At 37.2% G+C, this 13,214-nt stretch overlaps 1 protein-coding gene across 1 annotated transcript in view; it reads left to right on the top strand.

Moving 5' to 3' along the window:
- LOC150090433 (uncharacterized) overlaps positions 1-13,214 on the top strand; it is a 562,729-nt gene that overhangs the window by 251,809 nt on the left and 297,706 nt on the right. Inside the window, exon 84 of the mRNA XM_090389881.1 lies at positions 12,614-12,664. Within this exon, the coding sequence (XP_090246007.1) occupies positions 12,614-12,664 (51 nt within the window). The remainder of the gene's footprint in view (positions 1-12,613; positions 12,665-13,214) is intronic.

Here is a 13,214-nt window from a genome sequence, read left to right as displayed (position 1 = left end):
ATTCCAGTCAGTATCTGGGAAATTAAAATCCCCCATTATAAGACTCTCTGATTTACTGGCCCATTCTATTTCCCTGTACAGTATCTTACTATTCTCATCAGAGTCATTAGGCCTATAGCACACTCCTATTCTCAATTTTGATTTACCTATGCTTATGTCACACCAAACTGACTCGACACTGCCCTGTCCATCGATGTCGACTGGCTTCACTTCCTTGGATTTTATGTGTTTCTTAACTAATAGCATAACCCCTCCTCCCTTCCTATCCTGTCTATCCTTTCTGTAGATGTTGTACTCCCCAAATTCCAGTTTTGCATTCATTATATCTGTGTGACACCACGTCTCTGATATCCCAACAATATCTGCCTTTGATGTTTTGAGCAATACCTCAAATTCATCAAATTTATTTACTAAACTCCTAGCATTGGTGTACACGCAAGTATACATGCACCTGTTTCTATTCTTAGCTACCCTAACACAACCCATGTGTTTACTTGTACCGCAATGACTTCCAGCAGTCTCTGAAATATCCTGCATCTTGTTTTTCAAGCTTCTGCTCATTCCAATAGAAGCAGTGCAAGAATCTCTTTCACCTCTGCCAGTGGCTACTGTTAATCTATAAGTCTTTGTCTCCCGCCAAGCTAGCAGTTTTCTGACCCACCTAACACTACCTCTATAGCATCAGCAAATATTCTTGCACCCTTTCTATTTAAGTGTATCCCATCCCTGTAGAAGCAATCTCTCCTGTTAACAAGTACAGTCCAGGCTGAAAAAAATTCTACCCCTTGAGCCTTGCACAATCTTTCCAGGGCTGAATTGATTAACAAGGCTCTCATCATATACTCCCTCCTATCGTGTCTGGGCAGAATTGCAGACACTTTCAAATTCAACCCTACTTCACGGCTTTTTTTCCACACTGACCTGTACTTGTTAAGTAATTCCGCTGGTCTCCTACTCTTAATATCATTAGTGCCAACGTGTACAACTATATCACCTTTTGTGCCCTTAAAAGATGATATCCGCTCTATAACGTCATCAACCTTTGCCCCTGGCAGACATACCCTGGTCCTGTTCCACCTATGCTTTTTACAAAGCATGTTCACTGTTTCCCTGACAATAGAGTCACCAACAACTACTAGTTCCTGTGGGACCAGCGCATTCTGCCTTGGGGGCTGCCTCTGTGTTGCAAGATGACCAAGTGCAAGCTCTGGCGTTAATGTGGGCAGCTGAGAGCTTGATGGGCCCTTCAATTTATTTCCTTCGAGGGCATCCACCCTGTCCTTCAAGGTCTCATATAGGCCCATAACAACACTGAGTTGTCGCCTAATTTCCTTGCTCTCCTTCCATTGTGCACACACAAAGAAATCCTCCGTGGCAGTATCATGTCCCGTACCCGATTGCTCCGCAAACATCAAGTAAACAGTGCATCTGAAAAGGCTGTGATTCAGAGGGCAACTGCCCCCCTCAGTTCTCCCCTGAGCCACAGCACTCCCATTAGCTTGAGCCTTTTGCTTATTACATGATATTATTTAAGAACAAGATTGATTTTGATTTTGTGAAATATTTTATTACCATGCATGCATAGGTATATTAATGGGAAAACCTCATAATAAACTACACAACTCATCTGTTTTGAACTGCTGAATTAAGAAGTGCTAAAGCAAATGCATCATGCAGTATGGCAGGAGTCCCCAAAATATGGCCCATTGTCTCCACCCAGTTTGTAAAGGACATTAATCAGATTGTCTCCACCCAGTTTTTAAAGGACATTAATCTGATTGTCTCCACCCAGTTTGTAAAGGACATTAATCCTTTCTCAGGCAATTTACAGTGCCTGAGAAAGGAGACATTGTTTGGCAAACTGCCAGATGTCCAACTACTTTTCCCCAATAAAGTCTGAGTCCTGTTAGGTCTAGTAAGTTTAAGCTGGGTTCAAAAACACCTAAATCTTTGAGATGGTATACAGAAATCTAGCTTTTAGAGACTATTACTTCATAATCTAAAACTCGCAAACCAGTATTGGGGCAATGTTAGCCATTCCACAAGAAAACCAAATTGTAAAACAGTAAACAAACAAAAAAGAGATGAACTAATGATAATATTTTAATATTATCCTGACATTCTTCACAGTGCTGAAGTCAATTTTTTAATACTAAAATACCTTAATTAATTTCAATCATTGAGTTTAATATGAGAATAAAATTTAAATTCCTGTCTAATATACTACTAGTTATGTGGTACAATATTCTTCCCAAAAATAAAACTTATTCCTGAGAAAACAACTGGTGATATCCCAAATATATTTTGATATGAAAAAGATCAGATATTAGAAAAAAGGCCTTGGGTGTGAAGAAACATAATGTGAAGGATATTTTGTGGTGATGGATGAAAGCAAAAATTAAAATCAAATCTTAATAAAAATATAATAATTACATAAACATAAACATGGTACTGAAATAAAAATAAAACACATTAAATAAAATTAAGACCAAGAAGATTAATTAAAAGTTAAAATAAAATTAAGACCAAGAAGATTAATTAAAAGTTAAAATAAAATTGATTAAAAGCATTAAAATAACAAGTAGTTTTTGAGGCAGTGTCCCTTTATCAACTTAAAGGGGGTGTATGGTATGTAGTGACATAAATAGCAGAGGTTCATAGGATATGTTGTTATTGTATGACTGGACATGACCGTGTTAAAAAAAAAACAAAAAACACAGAAGGTTAATCAAACATGCACATTACAGAATAATACATACAGGGCAAAGGTTGGTGTTTGTTGCATTGCAAAATAGCAACCTTCATAATTGGGTGGATGCAGGTCTATTGCAGTTCAGAATGGAGCAATAAAGTGCTTTGAGCCACCCGTGCTGACAGAAGTCCTGTGAACAGTCAACATGCTGAAACACCTGTGTTTGATTAACCTCTTTTTTAAATACTCATATAAAGTCATTCCTGTCACACAACAACCACATATCATATGAACCTCTGATCTTTATTCTATTACATGCCATAAACAACTAAAAGCAATAAAGGGGCATTCTGCACCTCTATTGCTTTTAGTTGTTTTATTTTAACAGTTTTATTTTAATGCTTTTAATTGATCTTACCAGTTTTAATTTTACTTAATTTAGATTTTTGTTTTATTTCAGTACCTTATTTATGTTTATGTTATTATTTTATGTTTATTAATGCTTTGCCATCCAGAATTATTAATCAATCAATTAATAAATAAAAATTTATTACTTGAAATGTGATGTTCAAAAATTAATTATATTTGGGTTTGCATGAGCTAATATATAAAGATTCATGGTAAAACATTTAAAATACTCTATTTGAAATGCTGATTATTTGTATGATTTTAGTGTGTGCTATTTATTGAACTTTCAAAATCTTGCAATCCTAGTTTTCTGGAGTAATCTTGCAATCCATGTTTCACAATACAATACAATTGGAATGTCTCATGAGTGGTATCATAAGGTCAGTGCTGATGATATCTACCTCTTGCTCAGACTACACACATGATGGGACATAAATTCAAGTTGAGGAAGGATAGTTGTAGGATAGATGTGTGGAAGTTTGCCTTCATCCAGCTAATGGTTGATTGCCAAAACAAACTTCCATCTGTTGTTGCAGAAGTGAGTACTTTGAATAAATTTAAGGAAGAACCAGACAAATTATTGGTGGACAGGTGATATTGGAGAGTTTTTTTTCTTTTGACTGATGCTGTATAAGCTTGCTTTCTTGCATCATGTGCCACTACTACTGCTAATACTACCAAACCCTTTCTTTTTTGCTACTTCTAACACTTCTGCCACTACATACTGGACAGCCTTTTTTCTTCTTTGGTTCTCATCTGAAATGACAAAATGAGAATGGCTATTTAATCTGTTAACTGTGTGCAAACTATCTGCATCTGGACTCAATAGCTTTTTTTGAAAGAATGGTCTTATTTCAGACATTTCCTACTTAACTGAACAAGCAACTTTTTTTTAAACTGCTTGTGATGAAGGTTCCTTTGTAATAAATTTCCTACCTTCTTCCAGATAAATCATTCACAATTGGGATTTATAAAAGCCAGAAAAAATAACTTCCTTCACCATTTCAGTGATTTTTGACTGAGTAAATGGCTAACATGGTAATGATCAGCACTGTGTACAGCACCCATATTTTTAGTGTGTTCACAAATAGTGACTCGCATTTTGCCCCTTTACTTTCCTGTTGTTACTTCAGTTTTTGTCATTATAGCAGAGACGGGCCATCCCGAGGGTGCAAGGGGTTCAATGTTCCGTGGGTGCAATGTTCAACGTGCACCTGAAACTAACATACACATATTAAGAAAATTTTAAAGGGGCACCAAATTTCAATTAGCACCTGGGCACAAAATTGCAATTAGCATGTAGGTGCCACATACCCTAGGAACACCCCTGGTTATAGAAATTGGAAAGCATAGTATAGTTCTTTTGCCTTTCTGTGCATTATGCTCTTTTCAACAAACAAACCTGTCCTTTTTCAATTTTCTTTATGGTTTTCATCTCTAATGATAATCCTTTGTTTCCCATAACAGGTGTATATTAGTTCATCTGCTAGTTGTATACTGGAGTAAAATAGGTTAGTGAAAAAATTAAATCTACTACTCTCAGTATTATGGGCAGTTTTTGGATGAGATGAAGTGGAACTCCAAGGAAGTGAAGCCAGTCGACATCGCTGGACAGTGCAGTGTCGAGTCAGTTTGGTGTGACATAAGCATTGGGAGATCAAAATTGAGAGTAGGAGTGTGCTATAGGCCTAATGACTCTGATGAGTATAATAAGAAACTGTTCGGAGAAATAGAGTGGGCCAGTAAATCAGAGAGTCTTGTAATGGGGGATTTTAATATCCCAGATATTGACTGGAATTTGGGGGCTGGTCACTCACACAGTAGCAAGGCTTTTGTGGATTTATTGGATGATTGTTTTCTACATCAGCATGTTCGGGAGGCAACTAGAGGGAGTAATACTCTTGATTTGATTATCAGTAGTGATTCTTCATGCATTAAGAATCTGCAGATAAATGAACCACTTGGTGGCAGTGACCACAGTGTGCTGAAGTGGGAGTTACTCAAAGAGGTAACTACCATTAGGGGTAAAGGGAAGGGGTATTGCTTTCGTAAAGGCGACTACAATGGACTGAGACAGTATTTAAATTCTATACAGTGGGATCAACTGATGATATTGCCAACAGCAAATTCAAAATGGGAAGCATTCAAAGAACTTATCTTGGAAGCTACTAGGCTTTACATACCAACTAAGAAATATTGTTCAAGGTTTCGGCCTAAATGGATGTCAGATGAACTGATGAGGCATATGGCAGAAAAGAAAAATGCATGGGATACATACAAATTTACACGTGACACAGATGCCTATGATAGATACAAGTTGATCTGTAACCAAGTTACAAAGGAGGTTAGCCAGGCGAAGGCAGATTACGAGAGAGAGATCCTTGGCAAGGGATGCGAAGAAAAACAGCAAAGAGTTCTTTACTTATGTAAACTCTAGAAGGAAGAGGATGAATCAGATTGGTCCACTTGAGATCGATAGGTCAACTGTTGATGACCCTGCTCAGGTAGCTAACAAACTAAATGAATATTTTGCATCGACATTCACACATGAGGAGTTATTCAGCAAGGGGAATGCCAGAGGTGTATTCAACTCTAGCAGTAAGCTAGAGAATCTTGTAATAACTGAGAGCAAAGTGGAGGAGAAATTGTTGAAGATAAACACAAGAAAGGCACCTGGGGTGGATGGGATCTATCCAGTTATATTAAAGGAGGCAGCAAAGGAAGTACGCAAACCCTTAGCCATAATTATGAGAGCTTCCTTGGACTCAGGGGAGGTACCCATGGACTGGAGATGTGCAAATGTGACCCCAATTCACAAAGGGGGATCAAAGGCTGACACAAGTAATTATAGACCTGTGAGTTTAACTTCTGTTCCCGGAAAATTAATGGAGGCACTGGTTAAAGAAGCACTGCAGGATCATCTAGACAAGACTTCAGTTATAGCTAAGATACAGCATGGTTTTGTTAAGGGTAAGTCTTGCCTGACCAATTTGATTGGATACTATGATGCAGTCACAAAAGAACTGGATGCAGGGAATAACTTTGATATTATAACTTTGATATTATATACTTGGATCTTAGAAAGGCTTTTGATACTGTTGCACATGGAAGACTGCTGCACAAATTGGAGCAGGTGGCATTGGAGGCAAATTGCTGCTATGGATAAAGGGGTGGTTGAGGGGGAGAAGACAGAGAGTGGTAATCAATGGACACTGCTCATCTTGGACTAATGTTATTAGTGGAGTCCCTCAGGGTTCAGTATTGGGTCCTTTATTGTTTTCTGTATTTATAAATGATATTGATGATGGTATATCAGGCTTAATGTCCAAGTTTGCAGACGATACGAAGGTTGGCAGGGTTGTCAAGGACACTACTGACACAACAGTATTTGAAAAGGTTGAGCAGATAGGCTTCGAGGTGGCAAATGAAGTTTAACATTGACAAATGTAAAGTACTACATATGGGAAACAGCAACCCCAGAGCAATGTATCAACTCTGTGGTACTACACTGACAGTGGTAGAGAATGAAAGGGACCTGGGGGTGGTTGTGCAGGCAGATATGAAGTTCTCTGAGCAGTGCAGACGGGCTGCAAGAGTAGCTCATGGTGTATTGTCAATGATATATAGGAATTTTTCTAGCAGGGATAAGGAGGTGATTATTCCCTTGTATAAGGCAATGGTCAGGCCACACCTAGAGTACTGTATACAGGTCTGGAGGCCTCATTTCAAGAAGGATGTAGAGCTGCTGGAACGCGTACAGAGAAGGGCAACTAGATTGGTGAAGGGGACAAAGGGGTGCTCTTACGAAGAAAGGCTTAAGTTTTGCGAATTACAGTGTTTGGAAACTAGGCACCAGCGAGGTGATCTGATAGAGGTGTACAAAGCCTTGAATGGTTTGAGCATGCTCAATGCTGATGGGATTCTTCCTCTTGCTCAGAATAATCACCTGAGAGGGCATAAATTCAAATTGAGGAAAGACAGATGTAGGATAGATGTGCGGAAATTTGCCTTTAGCCAGCGGGTGGTTGGTAGGTGGAACAGACTTCCATCCCTTGTCGTGGAAGTTGATAGCCTAAATAAGTTTAAGGCTCAGCTGGACAGGTATTTCGAACGAACAGAGGGGTGAAGTGGAAGTGGTTATTTTTATTTATTTATGTTACTTTTTTTTTTTCTTTTTTTTTTTTTGGCTGATGCTGCATAAGCTTGCTTTCTTGCATCAAATGCCTCTACTAATGCTAATGCTAAAGCTCTGGTTCTTAGCATGTATTGGTATGTATCTTAGCATACATACCAACTAAGAAATATTGTTCAAGGTTTAGGCCAAAATGGATGTCAGATGAACTAATGAGGCATATGGCAGAGAAGAAAAATGCATGGGATACTTACAGATTAACACATGACACAGAAGCCTATGATAGATACAAGTTGATATGCAACCAAGTTACAAAGGAGGTTAGGCAGGCGAAGGCAGATTACGAGAAATCCTTGGCAAGGGATGCAAAGAAAAACAGCAAAGAGTTCTTTACTTATGTAAACTCTAGAAGGAAGGGAATGAATCAGATTGGTCCACTTGATATTGATGGGTCAACTGTTAATAATCCTGCTCAGGTAGCTAACAAACTAAATGAATATTTTGCATTGACATTCACACATGAGGAGTTATTCAGCAAGGGGAATGCCAGAGGTGTATTCAACTCTAGCAGTGAGCTACAGAATCTTGAAATAACTGGGAGTAAAGTGGAGGAGAAACTGTTGAAGATAAACACAAGAAAGGCACCCGGTTTGGATGGGATCTATCCAGTTATATTAAAGGAGGCAGCAGAGGAAGTAAGCAAACCCTTAGCCATAATTATGAGAGCTTCCTTGGACTCAGGGGAGGTACCCATAGACTGGAAATGTGCAAATGTGACCCCAATTCACAAAGGAGGATCAAAGGCTGACACAAGTAATTAAAGACCTGTGAGCTTAACTTCTGTTCCAGGAAAATTAATGGAGGCACTGGTTAAAGAAGCACTGCAGGATCATTTAGACAAGACTTCAGTTATAGCTCAGACACAGCATGGTTTTGTTAAGGGGAAGTCTTGCCTGACCAACTTGATTGGATACTATGATGCAGTCACAAAAGAACTGGATGCAGGGAATAACTTTGATATTATATACTTGGATCTTAGAAAGGCTTTTGATACTGTTGCACATGGAAGACTGCTACACAAATTGGAGCAGTGTGACATTGGAGGCAAATTGCTGCTATGGATAAAGGGTTGGTTGAAGGGGAGAAGACAGAGGGTGGTAATCAATGGACACTGCTCATCGTGGACTAATGTTATTAGTGGAGTCCCTCAGGGCTCAGTGTTGGGTCCATTATTGTTTTCTGTATTTATAAATGATATTGATGATGGTATATCAAGCTTAATGTCCAAGTTTGCAGATGATACAAAGGTTGGCAGGGTTGTCAAGGACACTACTGACACTATGCTGCTGCAACAGGATCTGGAAAGGTTGAGCAGATGGGCTGAGAGGTGGCAAATGAAGTTTAACATTGACAAATGTAAAGTACTACACATGGGAAACAGCAACCCCAGAGCAACGTATCAACTCTGTGGTACTACACTGACAGTGGTAGAGAATGAAAGGGACTTGGGGGTGGTTGTGCAGACAGATATGAAGTTCTCTGAGCAGTGCAGACGGGCTGCAAGAGTAGCTCATGGAGTATTGTCAATGATATACAGGAATTTTTCCAGCAGGGATAAGGAGGTGATTATTCCATTGTATAAGGCAATGGTCAGGCCACACCTAGAGTACTGTATACAGGTCTGGAGGCCTCATTTCGAGAAGGATGTAGAGCTGCTGGAACGAGTACAGAGAAGGGCAACAAGATTGGTGATTGGAACAAAGGGGTGCTCTTACGAAGAAAGGCTTAAGTTTTGCAAATTACAGTGTCTGGAGACTAGGCACCAGCGAGGTGATCTGATAGAGGTGTATAAAGCCTTGAATGGTTTAAGCATGCTCAATGCTGATGGGATTCTTCCTCTAGCTCAGAAAAATCACCTGAGAGGGCATAAATTCAAATTGAGGAAAGACAGATGTAGGATAGACGTGCGGAAATTTGCCTTTAGTCAGCGGGTGGTTGGTTGGTGGAACAGACTTCCATCCCTTGTGGTGGAGGTTGATAGCCTAAATAAGTTTAAGGCTCAGCTGGACAGGTATTTTGAACGAACAGAGGGGTGAAGTGGAAGTGGGTTTTTTTTTTTTTTATTTGGCTGATGCTGCATAAGCTTGCTTTCTTGCATCAAATGCCTCTACTAATGCTAATGCTAATTGGTCAGTTCCCCATTTAACTGATATGAGCATCTAAAGAAAGCTGTTTCAGGCTTCAACTTTTGGTCTTTTTTTTTTTTTTTTTTTTTGTCTTTTATTTGTAAAGGTGTAATCCAGTGTGATACCCAGCTAAACTAGGTTTTTATTAAAATTGTTGTTGTTGTTATTTTGGTTTTTAGAAGCATTAGCAACTAAGGCCATATTGCTCCGGGATATGCAGTAGTCATTCCCTGACCTTTCCGCATCCTCCGTATTTGGTGATGACGGGCTCGAACCCCGGTCTAATCAAAAAGCGTGTGCGACGCACTGCTGCTCCTTCCCACCTGACTATGGAGGTGCCTTATTAAAATTAAGTTGGTTGCAATTTCAAGTGATATTTGGCATCTTTTTTTTTTAAGATGGAATAAGCTGAGTTCAAAAACATCTTGTTTTGTTTGGTTTGGCTTTTAAGGAATTTTTGTGATAATACCTGCCAGTATTGATTAAGGCTTGAGTCATGGTGTTTTTGACAAAAATCTTTAGCAAGGGCAACAAGAGCTAAATCTTCAGTATTCAAAAAACACCTATGAAATAATAATATCAGTTTATCATATTGATTTATGCTAATATGTGCATGGATAAAAAGATTATGCTTTTGCAAATGCATTGATTGAAGCAATAATCACATTATTTTGAACTAAACAATTATATTTATTTATAATAAATATAGCATTAGTAGAGGCATATGATGCAAGAAAGCAAGCTTATACAGCATCAGCCAACAAAAAAAAAAAAAAAAAAACTCCCATTTCACCCCTCCATTCATTCCAAATGCCTGTCCAGCTCAACCTTAAATTTATTTAGGCTATCAACTTCCACAACGAAAGATGGAAGTCTGCTTCGCCAATCAACTACCCGCCGGCTAAAGGCAAATTTCTGCATATCTATTCTACAACTGTCTTTCCTCAATTCGAATCTGTGCCCCCTCAGGTTCTTAATCTGATCAAGAGGAAGAATTCCATGAGCATTCAGCTTGCTCAAGCCATTCAAGGCCTTATACACCTCAAGCAGATCACCTCAAGGTGCCTACTCTCTCCAGGCCCTGCATTTTGCAGAACTTAAGCCTTCCTTCATAAGGACATCCCTTTGTTCCCCTCACCAATCTTGTTGCCCTTCTTTGTACTTGTTCTAGCAACTCTACATCCTTCTTAAAATGAGGCTTCCAGACCTGTACACAGTACTATAGGTGTGATCTGACTGTTGCCTTGTATAACCGAATGATCACATCCCTGTCCCTACTAACGAAATTCCTATATATCATTGACAAGACTCCATGACCTGCCCTGGCAACCCGTCTGCACTGCTCAGCGAACTTCATATCTGACAGCACAATTACCCCCAAGGTCTTTTTCACTTTCCACTTCCCTGAGTGTAGTACCACATAGTTGGTAGGTTTCTCAGTTATTGCTACCCATATGCAGTACTTTGCATTTGTCAATGTTAAACTTCAATGTTGCCACTTCTCAGCCCATTTGCCCAACTTATCTAGATACAGTTGGAGTAGCATACTGTCTTTACTGTTGTTAACAACCCTGCCAACCTTTGTATTATCCACAAACGTGGACATTAAACCTGATATATCTTCATCAATATCATTGATAAATATACAAAATAACAATGGGCCCAACACTGAACCATGGGGAACTCCACTTATAACATTTGTCCATGAAGAGCAGTGTCCATTGATTACCACTCTCTGTCATCTTCCACTTAACCATCCCTTTATCCATTGTAGCAACTTATCCTTAATGCCGTACCTCTCCAATAAAATCAAGAATCAAGAATAAAAAAACAGTGTTTATTTACATCATTTTTAAATGTATATTTATTATAAATATTCATAATAAATATAAAAATTTATATTCAATTGATATATTAATCTATTAATTTGTTAAATTTATTTATATTATTTTGATCATATAGGTGGGCTTATTTTTTTAATTCAATGAAAGTTCAAAATTTATCCTAAAATTAAAAATTTTGTGTATCAGCTTCAGATTATTGCCTTCTTCAAGCAGCAGGTATGCATTTGCTTGTCAATTTTTTCAGAAATTTTAAAAAATATATAAATGCTATAAATATGATTATATTTGGCTATAAACAGCACTGTAATTTTTTACTGTTTTTTACTGTAGTTTGAAACTCCTAAGTGCAATAGTTCAGAAGTTACATAATTACTACCAGGAAATAGGGTCATCAAAAAATTGGATAATCAATAGCAGAAATGCACGTTTCATAATAGCTTTTAATTAGTGTGCAGTTCTATAATTAAAATTGGGTCAGATATTTTTGAAAGAATTTATTAGTATCTTATTGAATATTTTCTAAATTTTATATAGTGGTAAAAATAGCTTCCAGTAGAAAAAGCAAGCATGGTACAAATTGGTATAGCATGATTCAGGGAAGGAAATTGCTTCTTGTTATTCACTTGTGAGTCTTAGTCTTATTGATTACTCTCAACTGTAATATATGCAATAAGCTTTCTCTAGCTAATGCTGATGAATTTTTGTTTGCTAACTGTAGGGACTGCAGTGTTCTTTGTTTAAACTTAGTGCACTATTGTGTATATATGTATTTTTTATTTTATTTTATTTAATTAATTTATTTATTTTATGAAACCTCCAAAAACACAAAAGGTATTAGAATTTATAGTGCTTAGTATCATACATGGGTTGAAGGTTGAGAAGACAGAATACATTGTAGACATTATACTTGAATTTATGTGGATTGTAATTTTTGGGAAATACATGTGAAAGAAGATTTTTTTCAAAAAACAGAAGTAAAAAGTTTAAATGAAGATGAGGAAAAATTTTTACATAAAATTGAGTCTGAGATGGTGAGTAGGTGCATTGGAAACTAATAGATGTACTAGATTTTCCAATTATTCAAACATCCTGTATTATGCTTAAGGCAGCTCTCCAGAATGGTTGTAGATTAACAAGAATGGCATTTTTCTAATTTAAAAAGATTATTCCAAGGGATAATCCTTTAAATTGGAAAAGTGGAATATTAAAAAAAAAAATTGACATAGTATCAAACATTATGAAAATAAATTAGTTCTTCATTAAAACTTTAAACTTTTCCTTGATTTGTTTTCATTATATTTATTAATCATCAGAATTATTATTATCTTTGTTTATTTATTTTTATTTATAGTCAGTTCATCCACTGTTGGAGTTATATCTTCCATACAACCTACACCTGCAGGTAAATATCATTAATGAATTTTATAAAATTATAATTAATTAAATAATAATTTTTATTTATTCGTTATTTCATTTAGATAAGTATTAATTTTTTTTATCCCATTCAAAACTCATACTCAAATTTTAATTTTGTGGGTCATGCAGGTGAAAGAGACATAGCTAATACAAAACACAAGACAAAAAAAAAAAAAAAAGCATTGATATTATATATACAGGGTGTTTAAATAAAAGACACCAACTTTCTTCATCTTGCTTTTATTTAGGCTATTTGTCATTAGCATTAGCAGAAGCATATGATGCAAGAAAGCAAGCAAAAAAAAAAACCCTTCCCATTTCACCGATCCATTCACTCCAAATGTTTGTCTAGTTCTGCTTTGAATTTAGTAATAGCAACAGTATTTGCCCTATAATGCAAGGAAGTCACAGGCTTTTGCTGCACTGACTGGCAAAAAAAACCCCAACCAAGTAGATAAGAAAACACAAATTATATGCTTCCCTCCTCACGCAGGTAAGTATCTAGTAGACCCTATAATTTATTCAAGCTGTTAGTC

The sequence above is a fragment of the Mastigoproctus giganteus genome, chromosome 2, assembly GCF_048544385.1.
Source record: "Mastigoproctus giganteus isolate SK-2022 chromosome 2, ASM4854438v1, whole genome shotgun sequence".
Taxonomy (NCBI): Eukaryota; Metazoa; Arthropoda; class Arachnida; order Uropygi; family Thelyphonidae; genus Mastigoproctus; species Mastigoproctus giganteus.
The sequence above is the reverse complement of the archived record's forward strand: the minus strand, read 5'-3'. Positions and strand labels throughout refer to the sequence as shown.